This window comes from Ranitomeya imitator, chromosome 1 (assembly GCF_032444005.1).
Source record: "Ranitomeya imitator isolate aRanImi1 chromosome 1, aRanImi1.pri, whole genome shotgun sequence".
Classification (NCBI taxonomy): domain Eukaryota; kingdom Metazoa; phylum Chordata; class Amphibia; order Anura; family Dendrobatidae; genus Ranitomeya; species Ranitomeya imitator.
The window spans coordinates 56,491,024-56,517,248 of NC_091282.1; the positions used below are offsets into that span (position 1 = coordinate 56,491,024).

At 45.6% G+C, this 26,225-nt stretch overlaps 1 protein-coding gene across 3 annotated transcripts in view; it reads left to right on the forward strand.

Annotated features, from left to right (window-relative positions):
• PSTPIP2 (proline-serine-threonine phosphatase interacting protein 2) overlaps positions 1–26,225 on the forward strand; it is a 97,525-nt gene that overhangs the window by 55,757 nt on the left and 15,543 nt on the right. For all 3 annotated transcript variants that reach the window (XM_069747002.1, XM_069747019.1, XM_069747010.1), the window contains 8 exons: positions 486–587; positions 1,768–1,813; positions 10,943–11,022; positions 12,981–13,079; positions 16,483–16,579; positions 21,845–21,902; positions 23,456–23,490; positions 23,856–23,910. In XM_069747002.1, the coding sequence (XP_069603103.1) occupies positions 486–587; positions 1,768–1,813; positions 10,943–11,022; positions 12,981–13,079; positions 16,483–16,579; positions 21,845–21,902; positions 23,456–23,490; positions 23,856–23,902 (564 nt within the window). In that variant the 3' untranslated portion in view covers positions 23,903–23,910. The remainder of the gene's footprint in view (positions 1–485; positions 588–1,767; positions 1,814–10,942; positions 11,023–12,980; positions 13,080–16,482; positions 16,580–21,844; positions 21,903–23,455; positions 23,491–23,855; positions 23,911–26,225) is intronic.

A 26,225-nucleotide genomic window follows, 5' to 3' on the forward strand; every position in this document is an offset into this window, starting at 1 on the left:
TGCGCAATATACCCAAGATTAGGGAACGAGTACATGAACAATGTACCCAACATTAGGGTGTGAGTACGTTTTTCAGTTTACTCAACATTAGGGTACAAGTACAGGTGCAATATACCCAACATTAGGGGATGAGTATGTACACGATAAACCCCATATTCATTTGTTGCACACATGCTCATATGATAATATTTGGTTTGTTGTTTTCATACTCTAATATTATGTTTGTTGTATATTATCTAGCACCCTAGGATAAGAGTATTTACCCAAGGAACTGATTATTAGTATATGAATACTTATGTAATGAACCCACCCTTTGAGTTCTATTTTCCCCTTTGCAGCAGTCTAGAGAATGAACACGTCATGGACAGTGCCACCTTTTTCCTGTGCACCAGGTTCCATCAATCCCAGCCCCTCATCCCCCCCCCCCCGGCGGTGTCAGTGGAAGATGTAAAGTGATCTCTCCCTTTCGGTGTTTTTCCCATCAGAGTAAGAAGACCTATGAGCAGAGGTGTCGTGAGAAGGACGAGGCGGAGATGAGCGTCTCTCGCTGCAACAAGAACAACATGAATCAAAAGCAACAAGACAAGGTATTGTACGGCGCACCGAGGAGCGGGGGAATGTTGGAACTATAGGACGTTAACCTTTGGGCATATTTTTTCGTTTACGCACTGTAGTTTTTTTTGTCCACGCCTTTGAAGGGCCATAAGTGACGGCGTGGTCATACGAGGGCTTGTTTTTTGCTGTACGAAATGACATCATTGATTTTACTTCATTTTACTATACAACGTACTGAAAAATGAGAAAAAAACCCCCATACTTTTATTTAAGAGGGTGGGGGGATACGGCTGGTTTTTTACATCATTCATTGAATGGTAATGACCTGGTAATAGGATTCTCCGCTCTGGGTCAGCATGATCGCGGAAATACCAAATTGTTTTTTTATTATTATTATTATTTTAGCGCAAAAAAATAATTGGTCTAGTTCTTAATTTTTTGTTTCGATTTTTTTTTTTTCTGTAATGGATTACCGTAACTTATATTTTAAGCAATTTCATGTTTTTGATAGATCGGACCTTCATAGACAAGGAAAAATGGCAAATATGCTTTTTTTTAGTTACTTAGATTTTAAATACGAAAAATAGAGGCAATTAAGATAGAGGATTTTTTTTTTTTTCCTTGACTGTACACTATTTTTTTTAGTCTATGGTAGCTTATACCATGGACTCCAGTGCTTCAGTATTGCAATATATAGTGTAAGTCATAAGTCTCAGCTGACCAGCCTGTGGTGACGAGGGGTTAATGTCATCCAGTTTTTCGACTACAGACACATGAGACTAAAATCTGCAGTGTAAAAAATAAAGTAACCAAATTGTGAGATTTCATTGTGGAACTACTGCAGATTTGCCAGTTTTTGCACCCAATAAGCAAAATCTGGGGGGAAAAAAAATCTGCAACATAAATTTACATGCTGAAAATCCAAAATCTGCAGCATATCCACCAAGTACCAACATATCCTAAAAGGTTTAGTCAGAAGTGAATGATTTGCAGAACTTTCTACGACTAAGTTTCTGTTATAAGGATCTGAATGGGATAGAATCTGCTAGGACAGTCATAAAAATTTCTGCAAAAAGTCTGCTGTGTGTGAATATACCCAAAGCCGCGGGCTAGGCTACGACCTCCAATGCACAATCAGGGTAGGACCCTTCTTGTTTCTATGCTTTGCCTGTAGTCCTGTGTTATAAACTGGTTTCTTGTTATCTCATACAGATTTATGCAAAATTGGCTCATTCAAAGGTGACAGCAGAAGATGCCGGTAAGACATTATTATACGCATACAATAGTTGCATTTGGTTTCTCTCCTTACCTAGATGTGCTGCGCTGAGGGGTTCTAGCTTTCTGCAGCCTTCACAAAAGAACGGGCATCAGATTTCACATTACAAACTGCAGACATTATTTAAATTTTTCTCTTAGACCTGATGTAGCTGGTATACTAACTGTGAAACTCCATAGGCTGCTCAGTGTCCTTTCTCCATGCTGCTTAATATTCTCCCACCTGGCTTAATTGACATCTCTCATTGCACCTAGCCTGTTTGTACAACAAACACCATACCAGTATGCAGGTGAAAATGAGGCATAGGCACATATATAAAACCAATGTATTTTATTGAAACATATATACACAATCAAGACAAGGACAATCAATAAAAACAGTGAACTGATGGTCAGCAGAATCAATACATAAATATACATTCAAATAAGGCTATATAAAGAGCACTGCATACTACCTATGTATGAAGGATGGTGCGTAATGACCAAACATAGTCTATAGAGTTGTAATGACCAGAGGTCCGAATAAGATCCAGTGAGTCACAAACCAAGACCAAGGCAGAAATCTCCAACGGTATTTACTCAAAGGCAAATTAATCAAGGTAATATGGAGAATACTAAGGCAGATGCACCCCAAAGATACACTAGCTCAGCAGCAGCTGAAATCACTGTGCCACTCCAAGGTCTCCTGAGAACTGTATACTCCAACAGGCTAGTAAGAAATTTACCTAACAGGCAACTAAAAACAGGAACAAGTGTAAATTGAATGTAGTGTTATTAAGGGAGCCCCTGGAATGGCACATTGAGTATAACTTACACAACTCTAATATAAGATACACCTCTAAAGTAACAATTTAACACTCTGAGCAGAGATACCCGGGTATCTATAACTATGGTACCGTATCCTGAGATGGATTTCCTCTCAGGCAGGAATCCGCAGAGGCTGCAGCCAGTTCATATTTTCAGCGCCAATAAGTTACAGCAAGCTCCTCTTGTCTTGTCGGCCGATGCCGAGCCCAAACGCCGGGGACTTAGTTAGTGGTCTCACGATGTAGTCTCTGCTTCTGTAGCTCCTAGGAATGCTTCCACGACAATCCGTCCGTCTCTGTATCAGCAGTCTGTCCAGACTTGGTTCTCCACTCAATGCACAGGGAATCCACAGACTTCCAAATACGTACTGGGTTCTTAGCAAAGTCTCCGTCTTTTGTTAAATAAAGGGTTAACTCCTCTCCAGGAAACGTTAGCCACACAAGTCTCTCACAGAGTTAAACAAAAGGTTAATTCTTCTCCAGGGGAACCTTAGCAACAAAAAGTATCTCAAAAGCTTCTTTTCCTCCAAAAACACTTGCAGTAAATCCACACACAGTCTCTCTTTAAGATATCACAGCAGCTTCTGCCTTTGCTTCCCGCCTTTTTCTCTCCCAGCTCTCACTTCCTAGTTTCACTTTACACCCGAGACACTAGACCCCACCCAGCAGCACACATTGTCTCTGGGAGTCTTGCACGGTCTGTTCTCTTCTGCAATAGGCAAAAACCACAGGGTCCTAGTGCCCTCTCAGTGGGACTACAGTTCACCCTCTTACATGCCACCCCACTAGAGGTTGGCGTCCTCGACATACCTTCCCACTCAAATTCATCTGGAGCATATCGCTGAGGCGGTATTCCTGCCGTAGATCGTGTAGTTCTCCTGAGTCCTACATCAACAGGTGCGACCTTAGAGGGAGCTAGAGTCTCTTCCATGGTCGTGTCAGTGGGCGTAAGTGGAGTTGTCTCCTCCTGCGGCTCGATGTCCTGTGATACAGCGTCAGGACTAAGCAGTTGACCTGATGCACTCTCCTCAACAACATCCTCCATATCCCCAACATTCTCATCACCCGAGGCCAGATCGGTCACAGGGGGCAAATAAGCAGGCGCAGGAGTAAGCACACCATCAAACTCAAGATCATTCAGAGCTTCCGCCCCTTGAAACATGGCCTCTGGCTCTAGGGGGGTAGGCGCCGAATCTTCAAACCAGCACCGCTGTAACATGTTACGATGCAAATTACGGGTTGGCCCCCCTGTCCCCACCGGTTCGACCTCGTACACTGGAATCTCAGGGTTCACCTGTTTTTTTATCAGATACGGTATCGCCTCCCATCGGTCACTCAGCTTTCCTGACCGTCGTTTTGTCCTCACCAACACTCTGTCTCCCGGAGAGAACAGCTCTGTTTGTACAGGTCGCGTGTCCTTATGGACCACCTGGCGAAGGCGGTCACCCACCACCTGATGCACCACCCTCAACCGCCGCCGATGCTCTCGTACCCACTCGGATGCAGTCCGAAGGGGGGCGGAGGAGGGATCTGGCATGCTCAAATCCTCAATGTCTCGGCCAGGTCTACCAAACATCAGCATGTGTGGTGAGTAACCAGTAGTACTGTGCACCCTGTTATTGTAAGCCCACATCAATTCGGGGAGATACTCAGGCCAGCATGTCTGTTGCTGACTCTCTAAGGACCTCAACATTTGCAACAGGGTCCGATTAAAACGCTCACACGCCCCGTTACCCTGAGGGTGGTAAGGCGTTGTTCTCGACTGCTCGATACCATAGAGCTGGTGCAACTCTTTCATCAGCGTTCCCTGAAAGCAGGCCCCTTGATCTGAATGTATTCTCTGCGGACACCCGAACACTTGGAAGAAATGTCGGCACACTGCCTCAGCCGCCGACTTGGCCGTCTGATCTCTTGTCGGCACCGCTACAGCATACTTGGTAAAGTGATCTGTCATCACCAGGCAGTAGGAGTACCCTGATGTAGAGTACCCTATCAACACGTAGTCAATCATGAGTAGCTCCAGTGGAGCTGAAGTCTTAATAGACTGTGTGGGAGCCCGCTGCTCAGGGCTTTTGTTGAGCCCACAAATTCGGCACTGCCGACACGCGTCGGCCACCATCCCTCCCAACTCAGGGCAGTAGAGGACTCGCTGCAACCACTGAAGTGTCTTTTCACTTCCAAAATGGGCCCCCTTCTCATGCGCCTCACGAGCGACCACCGGCCCCATCCCCACAGGAATTATCAGTTGGTACCGATGCTGCAGCTCCGATGGCAGGTACACCTTACGATACAAAAGACCTTGTTCCACACACAATTTATCCCATTGTCGAAGGAGTTTCATTCCTTCCATGGACAACTGAGCCTTGTCCTCTGCACTGGGCCAGGCCTTGTTTTGTACCCAACGGCGCACAAGTGCAACGTCCGGACACTCATCCTGGACTCTTGTCCAATCTGAGGGTGTTTTACCCAGGACACAGGGCATCCCGGTGGCCACCCCACTTGAGTGTACCACACTTTGGAAGATAGGTATTTGCCCCAAAGCTGGAGTTTCAGTATCCTCAAGTTGTTCATCAACATCTTCCCCGGATGACCCAAGGGGCACTCTTGACAATGCATCTGCATTGCCGTTCTCTCGACCAGAGCGAAATTTAATGCGGTAATTGAACTTGGCCAGTCTGGCGACCCACCGCTGCTCCAACGCCCCCAGTTTTGCATTCTCTAAGTGAGCTAGCGGGTTGTTATCTGTCATGACTAGCACCTCAGCTCCTGTTAGATACTCGGCGAAGCGTTCTGTCATTGCCCACACCAGGGCCAGCAATTCCAGACGGAATGAGCTGTAGTTAGCCGGATTTCGCTCGGAGTCTCTTAAAGATCTGCTGCCATAAGAAATCACTCGTTCTCGGCCGTCCTGCACCTGTGCTAGTACTGCCCCCAACCCATGAAGACTACCATCGGTATACAACAAAAAAGGGGTGTCAAACCGGGCGTAGGCCAGCAATGGGGCACTCGTTAGGGCGGTTTTCACTCCATCAAATGCCTTTTTCTGTAGGGGCCCCCATGGAATGGGGCGATTTCGAGGACCCAGCGCTGTCCCTCTCAAAAGTTCATTCAAGGGACTCACCACTTGTGAGAATTTAGGCACAAACCGCTGATAGTATCCTGCTAGGCCCAGGAAGGCCCGCACTTCTCGCAGGTCACAAGGAGGTGGCCACTCTTGTACCGCCTTAATCTTACTGGCTAAAGGTAGTACCCCGTCTGGGGTCACCAGATGCCCCAAATATTCAATCTGGTTTCGTAACAGCTGACATTTTTTTGGCTTTATTTTCAGGCCGTAGCTCTTGAGCCGCCGGAGAACTTGACGCAGCTTCTCCAGATGATCTTCAAATGAGGTTCCGAACACCACAATGTCGTCCAAATATATCAGGACTGATTCAAAATTTAGATCACCCAAGCAATGTTCCATCAGGCGTTGGAAGGTTCCCGGGGCGGTAGCGAGGCCAAAGGGCATCCGGTTGAACTCAAAGAGCCCCATTGGCAATACAAACGCCGTCTTGGCCCGATCTTTTTCAGCCATTGGGACCTGCCAGTACCCGCTTGCCAAATCCAACGTTGAGAAATACTTGGCCCGACCCAGGGCCGACAGGGATTCTTCAATACGGGGTAAAGGATATGCGTCCCGTACGGTGTGGGCATTCAATTTCCGATAGTCCACACAAAATCGGAGTGTCCCATCCTTCTTGCGGACCAAGACTACAGGGGCCGCCCAGGGACTCCGGCTCTCTCGGATCACTTGGTTGTCCAGCATACTGGCCACCATGCTCTTCACCTCTTGATAGAGCGCCGGAGGAATTTGGCGATATCTTTCTCTAATGGGTGGAGTATCCCCCGTTGGAATCTCATGCTCAATCGTCTGGGTACACCCGAAGTCCTCTCCATGTCGGGAAAAGGTCTCTTGATGTTCCCACAAAACTCTCTCCAACTGCTCCAACTGCACGGGGGTCAGCTTCTCCCGATCCACTCCCATCTGCTCCATGATCACATGAACATTCCATTCCTCCGTAGGAGGTTCAGTCCGGCCTACCTCGACCGCGAATGTCCAGGATGACTGTTGGTCTGGTCGCAATTCGAACCCTGCATTTTCCGGCACCTTCTCTGCCGGCACGAACAGTTCAGCCAGTATGGTCCCAGCGGGAATTGCAACAGCTTCATCTAAAACATTGATGCATCGGACCGGTACTCGTCCACTCTTCACAATCGCCAAAGAACGGGCCACATGTACCTTGGCAAATGAGGAACCCTCTCGGACGGGCTCAAGTAGCACTTCAAGCCCATTCAATCTCTGTGCAGCTCCCACAGGCAGCATTAAGAGTTCCTCTTGTCTGGGTCCCAGCAGGATCGGGGCCTTCGAAGTCACTCGGACCCGGCCCACCCGGCCACCTGGGACCGCACTTTTCAGCAAGTCGCAACTCAGCACTAGACGGTGTAGAATTCTCTGTGTGGGTCGGTGTCTTGTCGCACGGGCCCAGTATCGGGGTCCTTCACTGGCATACATCTGGTGATTCAAATCTCGCAGCACGTTCATTCCGAGCGTCACTTCCATCCCTCTTCTAGGGGGGTGATCCACCAGTACTACCCCTTTCTGCCCCAGCTCTTGACCAAACATTTTTAGTTGCATCCACACGATCCCTTTTACTGACAATTGACCATTATTTGCGGCGGTCAGTCGTATCACTCGGCCATCCTCTGGAATCACTAGTCGACTGAAGTATCTCTCATATACTTCTAGAGGCATTATAGTACATTCGGATCCCGTGTCAACCAAGCACCTCATCTTCCGCCCCTCAAACTCTGCTTCTATCACTGGACTACATGCAAACAAATCTTGTTCATTCCGTCGAGGGCTTTGTGTGGGTGGGGCCGCTGCTGCTTGCCCTCTCATGGCAGCGGCCGGAAGTTTAAAGCCGGCGACGGGGTTTCTGGGGCTGTAAGCGCCCGGCAGTAACGCGAGATGTGTCCCTGGCGGCCACACTTCCAGCAGGTGATTGTTCCTCGTGGGCGAGGGCTTGACTCATTCTGATAGGACGACCTGGCCATTTGCGGGGTCACCGTTCCAGGGGGTGAGGCAGGAGGTTCCCGCGAGGGGGTAGAGGCGGGATCAACTGTCAGTTGAGACAATTTCAGCTTCAACTCCTTCACCTCAGCACGCAGAGCTTGTACCACGCTTACCAGCCCCTCTCCCCCCGACCCTGATGACACACCTTCCTCCAGCTGGGCACTGTTCACTGACCCCTCGGGAACATAGGCCGATTTCTCTTCCCTTTCCACTGCAGCTCGGTAAATCTGCCAGAAAGATAACTCTGGTGCAACCCGGGCCATTTCCAACAGTTTGTCCCGGAGAAGTCTATTGGCTACACCGGTGATGAATTGGTCCCGGAGCAAGCGGTCTACCTCCCGGAATGCCCCCATGGCCCCCGGGTCTAGTCGCTGCATCTCATTCAACATCTCTTGCAAAATATTAGAGTACTGCATCAGGGACTCACACTCTCTCTGGGGACGATTAAAGAATAGGGACCGAAGCTGGGCCACGCGCGCTCGGCCCCCCAAACTCCCCTCTAACAGTTCCAAAATCTTTTCTAATGTATCCCTCTCTGATTCTGGGCGCACCATCACCATACGCCTAATATCACCCTCCAGTGCATTTAATGCCAGCTCAGCGCGTAACGCGGGGGTCAAATTACACATGCGCAGAATACTCCGGATTCTCTCAGCCCAATCTTGCAACGCCATATTGCGCCCATCGTATTTCGGCATGTGCTGAAGTAAAGCTCCTACAGGCACATACCCTCCCGAAGTCGCCGCGGCTGCCAGGGGAACCCCAACCCCCGAGGAGGATGCGGATACAGCGGGGTCATTTCCACCGTCGCCCTCGTCCATGACAAACACTGGATCCTGCCGACTAAGCCAAAAATGTAATGACCAGAGGTCCGAATAAGATCCAGTGAGTCACAAACCAAGACCAAGGCAGAAATCTCCAACGGTATTTACTCAAAGGCAAATTAATCAAGGTAATATGGAGAATATTAAGGCAGATGCACCCCAAAGATACACTAGCTCAGCAGCAGCTGAAATCACTGTGCCACTCAAAGGTCTCCTGAGAACTGTATACTCCAACAGGCTAGTAAGAAATTTACCTAACAGGCAACTAAAAACAGGAACAAGTGTAAATTGAATGTAGTGTTATTAAGGGAGCCCCTGGAATGGCACATTGAGTATAACTTACACAACTCTAATATAAGATACACCTCTAAAGTAACAATTTAACACTCTGAGCAGAGATACCCGGGTATCTATAACTATGGTACCGTATCCTGAGATGGATTTCCTCTCAGGCAGGAATCCGCAGAGGCTGCAGCCAGTTCATATTTTCAGCGCCAATAAGTTACAGCAAGCTCCTCTTGTCTTGTCGGCCGATGCCGAGCCCAAACGCCGGGGACTTAGTTAGTGGTCTCACGATGTAGTCTCTGCTTCTGTAGCTCCTAGGAATGCTTCCACGACAATCCGTCCGTCTCTGTATCAGCAGTCTGTCCAGACTTGGTTCTCCACTCAATGCACAGGGAATCCACAGACTTCCAAATACGTACTGGGTTCTTAGCAAAGTCTCCGTCTTTTGTTAAATAAAGGGTTAACTCCTCTCCAGGAAACGTTAGCCACACAAGTCTCTCACAGAGTTAAACAAAAGGTTAATTCTTCTCCAGGGGAACGTTAGCAACAAAAAGTATCTCAAAAGCTTCTTTTCCTCCAAAAACACTTGCAGTAAATCCACACACAGTCTCTCTTTAAGATATCACAGCAGCTTCTGCCTTTGCTTCCCGCCTTTTTCTCTCCCAGCTCTCACTTCCTAGTTTCACTTTACACCCGAGACACTAGACCCCACCCAGCAGCACACATTGTCTCTGGGAGTCTTGCACGGTCTGTTCTCTTCTGCAATAGGCAAAAACCACAGGGTCCTAGTGCCCTCTCAGTGGGACTACAGTTCACCCTCTTACAGAGTCACTCTATTTCTCTATTCATACAGTAGAGGCTATTATATATAGAGGGGATACATCATATCGCTCCCAAGGGCATATATAAATAAATATAAAGCCTAAAATATAAGGCTGTCAACCCTCAAAGTAATATTCCCACCAAAGGTAAAAGAATGGCTGAGAAAAAGAACGCCTAACAAAACAAAGTAGTACACCAGTGCCCGATCTGCAGTACAATGTTCATTGCAGACCAGACCACCAGTAGTGATTCAATTACAAAAAGATGGTAACTTACATACTGATGTACTGAGTCCTGCGTGACCACCAGGGACCCCTAGCCTGTTTGGCAGCTCCTCAGTGTTCTGCCTTCGTACTGCAAAATCTCCACCCACCTAGTCCTATTAACAATGCCTCAGCGTCCCTCCTCCCATCTAGTCTGATTAATAGCTCCTCCCCAATGATGAATCTCCAACCAGGTAGCCTTAGTGACAGCTTCTCAATGTTCCTTTTCCATACTGCTTAATATCCCCCCACCTGACTTGATTGGCAGCTCCTCAGTGTTCCTCCTCCCTGCTGCCGAATCTCCTCCCATCTCCTCCCATCTAGTCTGATTGATAGCTCCTCCTCATCTTTTGACAGCTTCTCAATGTCCCTCCTCCCTGCTGTAGAAATCTCACAATGCACAGAACAAGCTGCAGCCATCAGTCAGGCTCAGTGGGTGGACATTGGTTAGCTGTCTGTCTGTCAGCTCTTTTGCTCTTTAATTTGACTTCTAAAATTATCATCTTAATATCAGGATTAAGAAGACATACAGATAGGGAGTTCTAAATTAAGTACACCAGTCTCATCGGATCCAAGATATATTTAATAATGTTGGCAGTTTGCAATGCATAATATGATGCTTGGGAGATTCAAGAAGGTGCAGGGGTTGCAGTCACACACAGGTCCTGGAGCATAAGGGGGCACAAAGGCCTTGACCTTGACAGTGACCTTTAGGGGTTCTGTAGATGTTACACTGAGACCGCTGCTCTCGAGCCCAATGCAAATCTGTAACCAGGTCCCCACCTGCCATTTATGATATTGGTTTCTATTGGGGCAGAGGGACCTTTGAGCCTCCATAGGAATCAGGGCCAGTGATACCTCCGCACTCTATAATAATGGCCCTGACCCCAATAGAACCAGGCTTTCATTCTTATACTTTCTACATGTATGCGAGTCTGTCTGGCCTTTTAGCCAATCATGGGATAGATGATAAAGACACTTTCCCCTTATTTATTCCAGATAAAACATACCAGCAAAATGTTAGTCAGCTGGACAGAGTACGGGAAGACTGGCAGAAGGAGCACATTATGGCTTGTATGGTAACGTACCATCATTGATAGACCTGACATACGCACTGCAAGAACATGTTCACACATGGGGTGTTATACCTGTGTAGTAAGTCACTCAGGAATGAAAAGGTTATACAAAAAAATAATAATAATAATTGCAACTGACCCTGCAGGTTCTTGCACAGACTAGTTATCCTGACTCCACTTCGCCTAGTAGTGCCTACGGGTACAGAGATAGCTCTAACCACAGACTAGGAGATGGTAACTGACATAACTGCCTAAAAAGGCCGTCGAATTGCTTTACATACCTCCTAAAGAACCGGAGGGCAGAGCAGAGTGTGAATTACCTACAAGAGGAGAAGTGTGCTGAATACAGGAAAGATCCCAGAGTGAATAAAGTAAATAACAAAATACCAAACGAAGAATAAAGCAATTACTGTTATCAAATATACTGCCTACTTACTAAACATAAACAGAAGAGAGGTGCAAAGTATATCAAAGAAACAGCAAAGTGAAAATTCTTAGCTCAAAGCTCACAGACTGGCTCCGAATATCAAAACAGAACATCTAATTCAATCTATCATTAGCAGGAAACGTTCTCTGGGGGACTGAATATAAGGTTGCACCCAAAAGGTGATAGGTGGACAAACGAAAACACCTGTGTTAAACTAGACCAACTACAGCCAGAAAACAGAACCCAAATGCTCAGAGAAAAGGTGTCTCCTGTGGCTTGGCAGAAAGAAGCTGACCACAAAATAGAAACTCAAGGGATCAAATCCAGTTGCATGACTTGGGGGTCTTATGAATTTTGTTTCATATGCTGCAGAAACAAACCTCAGTGCAAATTTGAGAACTCACAGCCTATATACCCATGGACTCCTAGGCTTGTATTTCATAGGAATGGGCATATTTAAATCCAACTGCCTGACCTTTTTTCCCCCCCCCTTTTCCTTACTATCTGTCCTTGGGATGTGGAAACCCCCAGTTGGACAGTTGATCGTTCCAAAATTGATAAATAAAATGTGGCTCTACTGTGTATGACAACCTTAGAGCGTTTGTCCAACCTCAGACATTTATTGTATAGGGACCCTCTCCTGTCGTCTTTAGAAGACGGTTGTATCTTGCCCTGCGAGTCTTTCAGAGGTGGATATGCATTCGCGGTGTGCTCCATTCACTTACATAGGAGTGTGCTTGTCAATTTTTTTTGTATTTCCATAAGATTCAATGTGGTTGTATTCAGAATTAACAAATCACATTTACACTCCTGTTACACAGTAGTCAGTGCACAGACGCCATCAGTGACTCTGATTAACTCCATATAAAGTTTAGCTTCTAGGAACATTTCCCTGTTTTTTTTTAAGCAAAACCAAAAAATATGGTCCAGCAAATCTGTTGGTATAAGAGTAATGTTTAGGTGCACATTCACACTGTGGCCATTAACAGACAAATATAACCTAGAATAAAATTAATGGATGTACATCCTACAATAATTACATAGTAATACATCTTAAAATCATGGGTTATTTATTTTTCTTTTTTAAGCAAATAAATGTTAATTAAGTAAAAGTCATCCCACTACGACAAGGTGTACCCATTCAAGAAAATTTCATAGTTGAATTTTACAGCACAATCCATAGTCCGTAAGCAGTAGTGATGAGCGAATGTGCTGGGATAAGGTGCTATCAGAACATGCTCAGGTGCTAACAGAGTGTCTTCCGCCTGTTCGAAAAATATGTTTGAGTCCCCGCGGCTGAATGTCTCATGTAGGAATCAGCCGCGGGGATTCAAACATATTTTTCGAGCATGCGGAAGACACTCTGTTAGCACCTGAGCATGTTCTGATAGCACCTTATCCCAGCACATTCGCTCATCACTAGTAAGGAGGATACATTTTTTTTTTTTTTTTACAGTGCATTAGATACATAGATATTCAATTTGTATTGATGGTTGTGTTCTGCATATGGTGATTTATCTGTTTTGGTTTCTAGTTCTTTGAGAATCAGGAGTGGGATAGAATAAACTATTACAGGAATGCAGTGTGGACGCACGTCAATCAGCTGTCTCAGGAGTGTGTCACCACCGATGGGGTAAGTCTATAATGCGGATATACAGGTGCTTCTCACTAAACTAGAATATCATCAAAAAGAAAATAAAAAATAAAAAAAGTTAATTTATTTCAGTTCTTCATTACAAAAAGTGAAACTCATTATATAGAGTCATTACAAGCAGAGTGATCTATTTCAACTGTTTATTTCTGTTAATATTGATGATTATGGCTTACAGCAAATGAAAACCCAAAAGTCATTATCTCAGTAAATTAGAATACTTTATAACACCATCTTTGAAAATAATTTTAATCCGAAATGTTGTCCTACTGAAATGTACAGTTAGGGCCAGAAATATTTGGACAGTGACACAATTTTCGCGAGTTGGGCTCTGCATGCCACCACATTGGATTTGAAATGAAACCTCCACAACAGAATTCAAGTGCAGATTGTAACGTTTAATTTGAAGGGTTGAACAAAAATATCTGATAGAAAATGTAGGAATTGTACACATTTCTTTACAAACACTCCACATTTTAGGAGGTCAAAAGTAATTGGACAAATAAACATAACCCAAACAAAATATTTTTATTTTCAATATTTTGTTGCAAATCCTTTGGAGGCAATCACTGCCTTAAGTCTGGAACCCATGGACATCACCAAACGCTGGGTTTCCTCCTTCTTAATGCTTTGCCAGGCCTTTACAGCTGCAGCCTTCAGGTCTTGCTTGTTTGTGGGTCTTTCCGTCTTAAGTCTGGATTTGAGCAAGTGAAATGCATGCTCAATTGGGTTTAGATCTGGAGATTGACTTGGCCATTGCAGAATTTTCCACTTTTTAGCACTCATGAACTCCTGGGTAGCTTTGGCTGTATGCTTGGGGTCATTGTCCATCTGTACTATGAAGCGCCGTCCAATCAACTTTGCAGCATTTGGCTGAATCTGGGCTGAAAGTATATCCCGGTACACTTCAGAATTCATCCGGCTACTCTTGTCTGCTGTTGTGTCATCAATAAACACAAGTGACCCAGTGCCATTGAAAGCCATGCATGCCCATGCCATCACGTTGCCTCCACCATGTTTTACAGAGGATGTGGTGTGCCTTGGATCATGTGCCGTTCCCTTTCTTCTCCAAACTTTTTTCTTCCCATCATTCTGGTACAGGTTGATCTTTGTCTCATCTGTCCATAGAATACTTTCCAGAACTGAGCTGGCTTCTTGAGGTGTTTTTCTGCAAATTTAACTCTGGCCTGTCTATTTTTGGTATTGATGAATGGTTTGCATCTAGATGTGAACCCTTTGTATTTACTGTCATGGAGTCTTCTCTTTACTGTTGACTTAGAGACAGATACACCTACTTCACTGAGAGTGTTCTGGACTTCAGTTGATGTTGTGAACGGGTTCTTCTTCCCCCAATTAAGTATGCGGCGATCATCCACCACTGTTGTCATCCGTGGACGCCCAGGCCTTTTTGAGTTCCCAAGCTCACCAGTCAATTCCTTTTTTCTCAGAATGTACCCAACTGTTGATTTTGCTACTCCAAGCATGTCTGCTATCTCTCTGATGGTTTTTTTCTTTTTTTTCAGCCTCAGGATGTTCTGCTTCACCTCAATTGAGAGTTCCTTTGACCGCATGTTGTCTGCTCACAGCAACAGCTTCCAAATGCAAAACCACACACCTGGAATCCACCACTGACCTTTTAACTACTTCATTGATTACAGGTTAACGAGGGAGACGCCTTCAGAGTTAATTGCAGCCCTTAGAGTCCATTGTCCAATTACTTTTGGTCCCTTGAAAAAGAGGACGCTATGCATTACAGAGCTATGATTCCTAAACCCTTTCTCCGATTTGGATGTGGAAACTATCATATTGCAGCTGGGAGTGTGCACTTTCAGCCCATATTATATATATAATTGTATTTCTGAACATGTTTTTGTAAACAGCTAAAATAACAAAACTTGTGTCACTGTCCAAATATTTCTGGCCCTAACTGTATGTTCAGTAAATGCACTCAATACTTGGTCGGGCTCCTTTTGCATCAATTACTGCATCAATGCGGCGTGGCATGGAGGCGATCAGCCTGTGGTACTGCTGAAGTGTTATGGAAGCCCAGGTTGCTTTGATAGCAGCCTTTAGCTCGTCTGCATTGTTGGGTCTGGTGTCTCTCATCTTCCTCTTGACAATACTACATAGATTATCTATGGGGTGAAGGTCAGGCGAGTTTGCTGCCAATCAAGCACAATGATACTGTTGTTTGTAAACCAGGTATCGGTACTTTTGGCAGTGTGGACAGGTGCCAAGTCCTGCTGGAGAATGAAATTTCCATCTCCAAAAAGCTTGTCGGCAGAGGGAAGCATGAAGTGCTCTAAAATGTCCTGGTAGATGGCTGCGCTGACTTTGTTCTTGATAAAACACAGTGGACCTACACCAGCAGATGACATGGCTCCCCAAACCATCACTGATTGTGGAAACTTCACACTAGACCTCCAGCAGCTTGGATTGTGGCCTCTCCACTCTTCCTCCAGACTCTGGGACCTCAATTTCCAAATGAAATGCAAAACTTACTTTAATCTGAAATCAACACCTTGGACCACTGACAACAGTCCAGTTCTTTTTCTCCTTGGCCCAGGTAAGACACTTCTGGCATTGTCTATTGGTCATGAGTGGCCTGACACAAGTAATGCGAAACTTGTAGCCCATGTCCTGGATACGTCTGTGTGTGGCGGCTCATGAAACAATGACTCCAGCAGTAGTCCACTCTTTGTGAATCTCCCCCAAATTTTTGAATGGCCTTTTCTTAATTCTTTCAAGGCAGCGGTTATCCCGGTTGCTTGTGCACCTTTTTCTACCACACTTTTTCATTCCACTCAACTTTCCATTAATATGCTTGGATACAGCACTCTGTGAACAGCCGGCTTCATTAGCAATGGCCTTTTGTGACTTACCCTCCTTGTGGAGTGTGGCAATGACTGCCTTCTGGACATCTGTCATGTCAGCAGTCTTCCCCATGATTGTGGAGCTACTGAAACAGACTAAGGGGCCTTTATAAACACTCAGGAAGCCTTAGCGGGTGTTTTTTGTTACTTATTCTACGTTACTGAGATAATGACTTTTGGATTTTCATTGGCTGTAAGCCATAATCATCAACATTAACAGAAATAAACACGTGAAATTAGTCACTCTGTACTGACTCTATATAATATGAGTTTCACTTTTTGTATTGAAGAACTGAAATAAATTAACTTTTTGATGATATTCTAGTTTAGTGAGAAGCACTTGTACCTGTGATTTACAAGGCTATTCTCTAGTGATTTCTGGTGGGGGCAGGAGATACACTGATTTCTATAGATGCAAAAAACAGCAAATTAATTGGCTAAAGGAAGGAAAGTAACTGTGGTGATGTCTGAATTCTTCTTCACCTCCTGACATGCGGATCTTTTCCATCTAGATATGTGAAGAAGTCCGGAGAGCACTGGAAGGCTGCAACATTGAGAAAGATATAGAAAACTTTACAGAAGGGCACAAAACAGGAGATAAACCTCCAGGTACGTCTCTAAAGAGCTGTTATAGGGGTTGCCAAGTGGAAGAAACCCTAGATAGTGCATGAAAATACTATATGGTACTTAGTTAACAATTTCGATTAAAAACAAAAATGCAAAAGCCATCCTACCTCGTCACGGTGACCCTAATCGGGTTATGTTTAACCCCTTCCCGACCTTTGACGCCACGTAGGCGTCATGAAAGTCGGTGCCAATCCGACCCATGACGCCTATGTGGCGTCATGGAAAGATCGCGTCCCTGCAGATCGGGTGAAAGGGTTAACTCCCATTTCACCCGATCTGCAGGGACAGGGGGAGTGGTAGTTTAGCCCAGGGGGGGTGGCTTCACCCCCCCCCCCGTGGCTACGATCGCTCTGATTGGCTGTTGAAAGTGAAACTGCCAATCAGAGCGATTTGTAATATTTCACCTATTATAACTGGTGAAATATTACAATCCAGCCATGGCCGATGCTGCAATATCATCGGCCATGGCTGGAAACACTGATGTGCCCCCACCCCACCCCACCGATCGCCCCCCCCAGCCCTCCGATCTGTCCGGTACACTGCTCCGGCTCCCCTCCGTCCTGTGCTCCGCTCCCCCCGTGCTCTTGTCCGCTCCCCCCGTGCTCCAATCACCCCCCCCCGTGCTCCAATCACCCCCCCTGCAACTCCGATCCACCCCCCTCCGTGCTCCGTTACACCCCCGTGCTCCGTTCCACCCCCCCGTGCTCCGTTCCACCCCCCCGTGCTCCGTTCCACCCCTCCCGCGCTCCGATTCACCCCCCCATGCTCCGATCCCCCCCCCCGTGCTTTCCCACCCCATCATACTTACCGATCCTGCCGGGGTCCGTCCGTCTTCTCCCCGGGCGCCGCCATCTTCCAAAATGGCGGGCGCATGCGCAGTGCGCCCGCCGAATCTGCCGGCCGGCAGATTCGTTCCAAAGTGCATTTTGATCACTGAGATATAATCTATCTCAGTGATCAAAATAAAAAAAATAATAAATGACCCCCCCACCTTTGTCACCCCCATAGGTAGGGACAATAAAAAAATAAAGATTTTTTTTTTTTTCCACTAATGTTAGAATAGGGTTAGGGTTAGGGGTAGGGGTAGGGTTAGGGTTAGGGCTAGGGTTAGGGTTAGGGGTAGGGTTAGGGGTAGGGTTAGGGTTTCGGTATGTGCACACGTATTCTGGTCCTCTGTGGATTTTTCCGCTGCGGATTTGATAAATCCACAGTGCTAAACCGCTGCAGATTTATGGCAGATTTACTGCGTTTTTTCTGCGCATTTCAGTGCGGTTTTACAACTGCGATTTTCTATTTGAGCAGTTGTAAAACCGCTGCGGAATCCGCACAAAGAAGTGACATGCTGCGGAATGTAAACCGCTGCGTTTCCGTGCAGTTTTTCTGCAGCATGTGTACAGCGATTTTTGTTTCCCATATGTTTACATTGAACTGTAAACTCATGGGAAACTGCTGCGGATCCGCAGCGTTTTCCGCAGCGTGTGCACATACCTTTAGAATTAGGCTATGTGCACACGGTGCGGATTTGGCTGCGGATCCGCAGCAGTGTTCCATCAGGTTTACAGTACCATGTAAACATATGGAAACCAAATCCGCTGTGCCCATGGTGCGGAAAATACCGCGCGGAAACGCTGCATTGTATTTTCCGCAGCATGTCAATTCTTTGTGCGGATTCCGCAGCGTTTTACACCTGTTCCTCAATAGGAATCCGCAGGTGAAATCCGCACAAAAAACACTGGAAATCCGCGGAAAATCCGCAGGTAAAACGCAGTGCCTTTTACCCGCGGATTTTTCAAAAATGTTGCTGAAAAATCTCACACGAATCCGCCACGTGGGCACATAGCCTTAGGGTTAGGGTTGGAATTAGGGTTGTGGTTAGGGTTGTGATTAGGGTTATGGCTACAGTTGGGATAAGGGTTAGGGGTGTGTTGGGGTTAGTGTTGGAGGTAGAATTGAGGGGTTTCCACTGTTTAGGCACATCAGGGGTCTCCAAACGCAACATGGCGCCACCATTGATTCCAGCCAATCTTGTATTCAAAAAGTCAAATGGTGCTCCCTCAATTCCGAGCCCCAACGTGTGCCCAAACAGTGGTTTACCCCCACATATGGGGTACCAGCATACTCAGGATAAACTGCGCAACAATTACTGGGGTCCAATTTCTCCTGTTACCCTTGTGAAAATAAAGAAATGCTTGCTAAAACATCATTTTTGAGGAAAGAAAAATGATTTTTTATTTTCACGGCTCTGCGTTGTAAACGTCTGTGAAGCACTTGGGGGTTCAAAGTGCTCACCACATATCTAGATAAGTTCCTTGGGGGGTCTAGCTTCTAAAATGGGGTCACTTGTGGGGGGGTTCTACTGTTTAGGCACACCAGGGGCTCTGCAAACGCAACGTGATGCCCGCAGACCATTCCATCAAAGTCTGCATTTCAAAAGTCACTACTTCCCTTCTGAGCCCCGACGTGTGCCCAAACAGTGGTTTACCCCCACACATGGGGTATCAGCGTACTCAGGACAAACTGTACAACAACTTTTGGGGTCCAATTTCTCCTGTAACCCTTGGGAAAATAAAAAATTCTGGGCTAAATAATTATTTTTGAGGAAAGAAAACGTATTTATTATTTTCACGGCTCTGCATTATAAACTTCTATGAAGCACTTGGGGCTTCAAAGTGCTCACCACACATCTAGATAAGTTCCTTTCGGGGTCTAGTTTCCAAAATGGGGTCACTTGTGGGGGGTTTCTACTGTTAAGCCACATCAGGGGCTCTGCAAACGCAACGTGACGCCCGCAGAGCATTCCATCAAAGTCTGCATTTCAAAACGTCACTACTTCAATTCCAAGCCCCGGCATGTGCCCAAACAGTAGTTTACTCCCACATATGGGGTATCAGCGTACTCAGGAGAAACTGGACAACAACTTTTGGGGTCAAATTTCTCCTGATACCCTTGGGAAAATAAAAAATTGCAGGCTGAAAGATCATTTTTGAGAAAATAATTTTTATTTTTTATTTTCATGGCTCTGCGTTATAAACTTCTGTGAAGCACTTGGGGGTTCAAAGTCCTCACCACACATCTAGATTAGTTCCTTTGGTGGACTAGTTTCCAAAATGGGGTCATTTCTGGGGGATCTCCAATGTTTAGGCACACAGGGGCTCTCCAAACGTGACATGGTGTCCGCTAATGATTGGAGCTAATTTTCCATTTAAAAAGCCAAATGGCGTGCCTTCCCTTCCGAGCCCTGCCGTGCGCCCAAACAGTGGTTTACCCCCACATATGGGGTATCAGCATACTCAGGACAAACTGGACAACAACATTTGGGGTCCAATTTCTCCTATTACCCTTGGCAAAATAGGAAATTCCAGGCTAAAAAATCATTTTTGAGGAAAGAAAAATTATTTTTTATTTTCATGGCTCTGCAGTATAAACTTCTGTGAAGCACCTGGGGGTTTTAAGTGCTCAATATGCATCTAGATAAGGTCCTTGGGGGGTTTAGTTTCCAAAATGGGGTCACTTGTGGGGGAGCTCCAATGTTTAGGCACACAGGGGCTCTCCAAACGCGACATGGTGTCCGCTAACAATTGGAGCTAATTTTCCATTCAAAAAGTCAAATGGCGCGCCTTCCCTTCCGAGCCCTGCCGACTGCCCAAACAGTGGTTTACCCCCACATATGAGGTATCGCGTACTCGGGAGAAATTGCCCAACAAATTTTATGATCCATTTTATCCTATTGCCCATGTGAAAATGAAAAAATTGAGGCTAAAAGAATTTTTTTGTGAAAAAAAAGTACTTTTTCATTTTTACAGATCAATTTGTGAAGCACCTGAGGGTTTAAAGTGCTCACTAGGCATCTAAATAAGTTCCTTGGGGGGTCTAGTTTCCAAAATGGGGTCACTTGTGGGGGAGCGCCAATGTTTAGGCACACAGGAGCTCTCCAAACGCGACATGGTGTCCGCTAACGATGGAGATAATTTTTCATTCAAAAAGTCAAATGGCGCTCCTTCCCTTCCGAGCCTTACCATGTGCCCAAACAGTGGTTTACCCCCACATATGAGGTGTCAGTGTACTCAGGAGAAATTGCCCAACAAATTTTAGGATCCATTTTATCCTGTTGCCCATGTGAAAATGAAAAAATTGAGGCTAAAAGAATTTTTTTGTGAAAAAAAAGTACTTTTTCATTTTTACGGATCAATTTGTGAAGCACCTGGGGGTTCAAAGTGCTCACTATGCATCTAGATTAGTTCCTTGGGGCGTCTAGTTTCCAAAATGGGGTCAGTTGTGGGGGAGCTCCAATTTTTAGGCACACGGGGGCTCTCCAAACGTGACATGGTGTCCGCTAAAGAGTGGAGCCAATTTTTGATTCAAAAAGTCAAATGGCGCTCCTTCCCTTCCAAGCCCTGCCGTGCGCCCAAACAGTGGTTTACCCCCACATATGAGGTATCAGTGTACTCAGGACAAATTGGACAACAACTTATGTGGTTCAGTTTCTCCTTTTACCATTGGGAAAAAAAAAAAAATTGTTGCTCAAAGATAATTTTTGTGACTAAAAAGTTAAATGTTCATTTTTTCTTTCCATGTTGCTTCTGCTGCTGTAAACCACCTGAGGGGTTAATAAACTTCTTGAATGTGGTTTTGAGTACCTTGAGGGGTGCAGTTTTTAGAATGGTGTCACTTTTGGGTATTTTCAGCCATATAGACCCCTCAAACTGACTTCAAATGTGAGGTGGTCCCTAAAAAAATGGTTTTGTAAATTTCGTTGTAAAAATGAGAAATCGCTGGTCAAATTTTAACCCTTATAACTTCCTAGCAAAAAAAATTTTGTTTCCAAAATTGTGCTGATGTAAAGTAAACATGTGGGAAATGTTATTTATTAACTATTTTGTGTCACATAACTCTCTGGTTTAACAGAATAAAAATTCAAAATGTGAAAATTGCGAAATTTTCAAAATTTTCGCCAAATTTCCGTTTTTATCACAAATAAACGCAGAATTTATTGACCTAAATTTACCACTAACATGAAGCCCAATATGTCACGAAAAAACAATCTCAGAACCGCTAGGATCCGTTGAAGCGTTCCTGAGTTATTACCTCATAAAGGGAAACTGGTCAGAATTGCAAAAAACGGCAAGGTCTTTAAGGTCAAAATAGGCTGGGTCATGAAGGGGTTAATACAGAATTAGTAGCGACCCACAAGTACATGCCAGTAGACCTGCTTTCAATGCTTTTTTTCTTTTGTTTGCTTTTTTTTAGCTCCCATTCACTATGAGAACTTCTATAATGGCCCCCGGAGCACAACACCAGTGATAAGGTGAGTCCAGCGCTGCACCCTGTGCGATATTATCTTCTGTGTTACTGAATGTGAAGTTTCATGTACCCCAAGTGTCAACATCAGTGTCCTGTACCCCAAGTGTCAGTGTCATTATCCTGTACCCCAAGTGTCAGCGTCATTGTCCTATACCCAAAGTGTCACTGTCCTGTACCCCAAGTGTCAACATCAGTGTCCTGTACCCAAAGTGTCGCTCTCCTGTACCCCAAGGGTCAGCATCATTGTCCTGTACCCAAAGTGTCAGCGTCACTGTCCTGTACCCAAAGTGTCGCTGTCCTGTACCCAAGGGTCAGCGTCATTGTCCTGTACCCAAAGTGTCAGCGTCACTGTCCTGTACCCAAAGTGTCAGCGTCACTGTCCTGTACCCAAAGTGTCGCTGTCCTGTACCCAAGGGTCAGCGTCATTGTCCTGTACCCAAAGTGTCAGCGTCACTGTCCTGTACCCAAAGTGTCAGCGTCACTGTCCTGTACCCAAAGTGTCAGCGTCACTGTCCTGTACCCAAAGTGTCGCTGTCCTGTACCCCAAGGGTCAGCATCATTGTCCTGTACCCAAAGTGTCAGCGTCACTGTCCTGTACCCAAAGTGTCGCTGTCCTGTACCCCAAGGGTCAGCATCATTGTCCTGTACCCAAAGTGTCAGCGTCACTGTCCTGTACCCAAAGTGTCGCTGTCCTGTACCCAAGGGTCAGCGTCATTGTCCTGTACCCAAAGTGTCAGCGTCACTGTCCTGTACCCAAAGTGTCACTGTCCTGTACCCCAAGGGTCAGCATCATTGTCCTGTACCCAAAGTGTCAGCGTCACTGTCCTGTACCCAAAGTGTCGCTGTCCTGTACCCAAGGGTCAGCGTCATTGTCCTGTACCCAAAGTGTCACTGTCCTGTACCCCAAGGGTCAGCATCATTGTCCTGTACCCAAAGTGTCAGCGTCACTGTCCTGTACCCAAAGTGTCGCTGTCCTGTACCCAAGGGTCAGCGTCATTGTCCTGTACCCAAAGTGTGAATGTCCTGTACCCCAAGTGTCAGCATCAGTGTCCTGTACCCAAAGTGTCAGCGTCACTGTCCTGTACCCCAAAGTGTCATCGTCACTGTCCTGTACCCAAAGTGTCAGCGTCACTGTCCTGTACCCAAAGTGTCAGCGTCACTGTCCTGTACCCAAAGTGTCAGCGTCACTGTCCTGTACCCCAAGTGTCAGCGTCACTGTCCTGTACCCCAAGTGTCAGCGTCACTGTCCTGTATCCCAAGTGTCAGCGTCACTGTCCTGTACCCCAAGTGTCAGCGTCACTGTCCTGTACCCCAAGTGTCAGCGTCACTGTCCTGTACCCCAAAGTGTCAGCGTCCCTCTCCTGTACCCCAAAGTGTCAGCGTCACTGTCCTATAGCTCATCTTGTAATACCTAGATAAACAATGATCTGTCAGCATTTCATCGGGCACACTGCTATGTTACAGTCAGGATTGCAGATCTGTTCTGTGTATCTGTTACAATAACCAGCTCTTCTTTATACATTGCTGCACGTTCTCATTTTCTATGGTATTTTGCAGGCGAGGTCCATTGCAGACCCCCAGCACAGCGCCAGGTGAGAGCTCAAAAGATCATTTATTTGCATTGTGTACTTTGATAGTTAAAGTATCGCCATTCTTCTGTACTATCTGTAATCGTAATGGAGTAATGGCGTGGGCCACAGTAACTCAGCACTGCTGCCATATGGTCATACACACGTGGGTATTAAAGGGACTCTCTAAGACGCCAAATCTACCCAGTTTAGTCTTGTATTACCTCATAGCTAGGTGGATGTGCTGTTCAGAGTTGTGGCAAAGCTGGGTGGTGAGCCTGGTGGTGGTGTAATGGCAGATTGTCCCCTGATGTCAGCCTGTGTATAGGATATAACAGCTTCTGATCACAATGCAGAGATCATTTTCCGTGTTCCTCCTTTATCTGCAGGTGATCCTGCCTATGCAACGGTTGGCGAGTTTAATCTGTATCAATAGCGGTGGATGTGAGTATCTCATATGCTGTATTTTGCAAATAGAAACGTCAGTGTATAAGCCAGTCCGCATAAATTATAGAGGTGACCACCGGAGATAAGCAGTGCCGCTTGTGCACAGCAGCTGCTTATCCCTGACAATAAGCATGCATACCGGGGCATCTGAGAAGTCGGGGAAGAGTTCCTGTGCAGCCGAAGGCCATCTTATATGTAAAGTCAATATGTACATGACCATGAAGGGTAGGTTAATTTTAACATTGAGAGATAGAATATCAAAAATGAAATCCAGAAAAATCACATTGTATAAATTATATAAATTTATTTGCATTTTGCAGCGAGTAATAAGTGTTTGATCCCTCTGGCAAACAAGACTTAATAATAATAATAATAATAATAATAATAATAAAGTATTATTATTTATATAGCACCATTAATGCCATTGTGCTGTACATGAGAAGGGGTTACATACAGGGTTACAGATATCACTTACTGTAAACAAACTAATAATGACAGACAGATACAGAGGGAAGAGGACCCTGCCCTTGCGGGCTTACATTCTACAGACTTGGTGGCAAAACCCTTGTTGGCAAGCACAGCAGTCAGATGTTTTTTGTAGTTGATGATGAGGTTTGCGCACATGTCAGGAGGAACTTTGGTCCACTCCTCTTTGCAGATCATCTCTAAATCATTAAGATTTGAGGCTGTCGCTTGGCAACTTGGAGCTTCAACTCCCTCCATAGGTTTTCTATGGGATTAAGGTTTGTAGACTTGCTGGGCCACTCCGTGACCTTAATGTGCTTCTTTTTGAGCCACTTCTTTGTTGCCTTGGCTGTATATTTTGGGTCATTCTCTTGCTGGAAGTCGCAGCTATGACCCATTTTTAATGTTCCGGTGGACGGAAGGAGGTTTTCACTCAGGATTTTACGGTACATGGCTCCATCCATTCCCACATTTATTTGGTGAAGTAGTCCTCTGCCCTTAGCAGAGAAACACCCCCAAAGCAATGTTTCCACCTCCATGCTTGACAGTGGGGATGGTGTACTTTGGGTCATAGACAGCATTTCTCTTCCTCCATAAACGACGATATGAGTTAGTGCCAAAGAGCTCAATTTTTGTCTCATCTGACCACAACACCTTCTCCCAATCACTCACAGAATCATCCAGGTGTTCATTGACAAACTTCAGACGGGCCTGCACTTCTTGAGCAGAGGGACCTTGCGGGCACTGCAGGATTTAAAACCTTTACAGCGTAATGTGTTACCAGTGGTTTTCTTGATGTGACTGTGGTCCCAGCTGCCTTGAGATCATTAACAAGTTCCGCCCATGTAGTTTTAGGCTGATCTCTCACCTTCCTCATGATCAAGGATACCCCACGAGGTGAGATTTTTCATGGTGCCCCAAATAGACATCCTTTGAAAGTCATTTTGTATTTCTTCCATTTTCTTACTATTGCACCAACAGTTGTCTCCTTCTCACTCAGCGTCTTACTTACACTTTTGTAGCCCATTCCAGCTTTGTGCAGGTCTATGAACTTGCCCTGGGAGAACTACAATACCCAGATAGATTAGCGAAATTAGGATTATTTAGTCTAGAAAAAAGACGACTGAGGGGCGATCTAATAACCATGTATAAGTATATAAGGGGACAATACAAATATCTCGCTGAGGATCTGTTTATACCAAGGAAGGTGACGGGCACAAGGGGGCATTCTTTGCGTCTGGAGGAGAGAAGGTTTTTCCACCAACATAGAAGAGGATTCTTTACTGTTAGGGCAGTGAGAATCTGGAATTGCTTGCCTGAGGAGGTGGTGATGGCGAACTCAGTCGAGGGGTTCAAGAGAGGCCTGGATGTCTTCCTGGAGCAGAACAATATTGTATCATACAATTATTAGGTTCTGTAGAAGGACGTAGATCTGGGGATTTATTATGATGGAATATAGGCTGAACTGGATGGACAAATGTCTTTTTTCGGCCTTACTAACTATGTTACTATGTTACTGACATACCTAGAAAGCTCTTTGCTCTTGCCCATGTTGTATAGGTTAGAGTCTGACTGATTAATTGAGTCTGTGGACCGGAGTCTTTTATAAAGGTGACTATGTAACACAGCTGTCTTTAATGCAGGTAACGAGTTGATTAGGAGTGTCTAACTGGTCTGTAGGAGCCAGAACTCTTAATGGTTGGTAGGGGGATCAAATACCATATATACTCGAGTATAAGCCGAGATTTTCAGCCCAAATTTTTGGGCTGAAAGTGCCCCTCTCGGCTTATACTCGAGTCACGGTAGCGGTGGGGTCGGCGGGTGAGGGGGAGAGGTTGCTGAGGTAT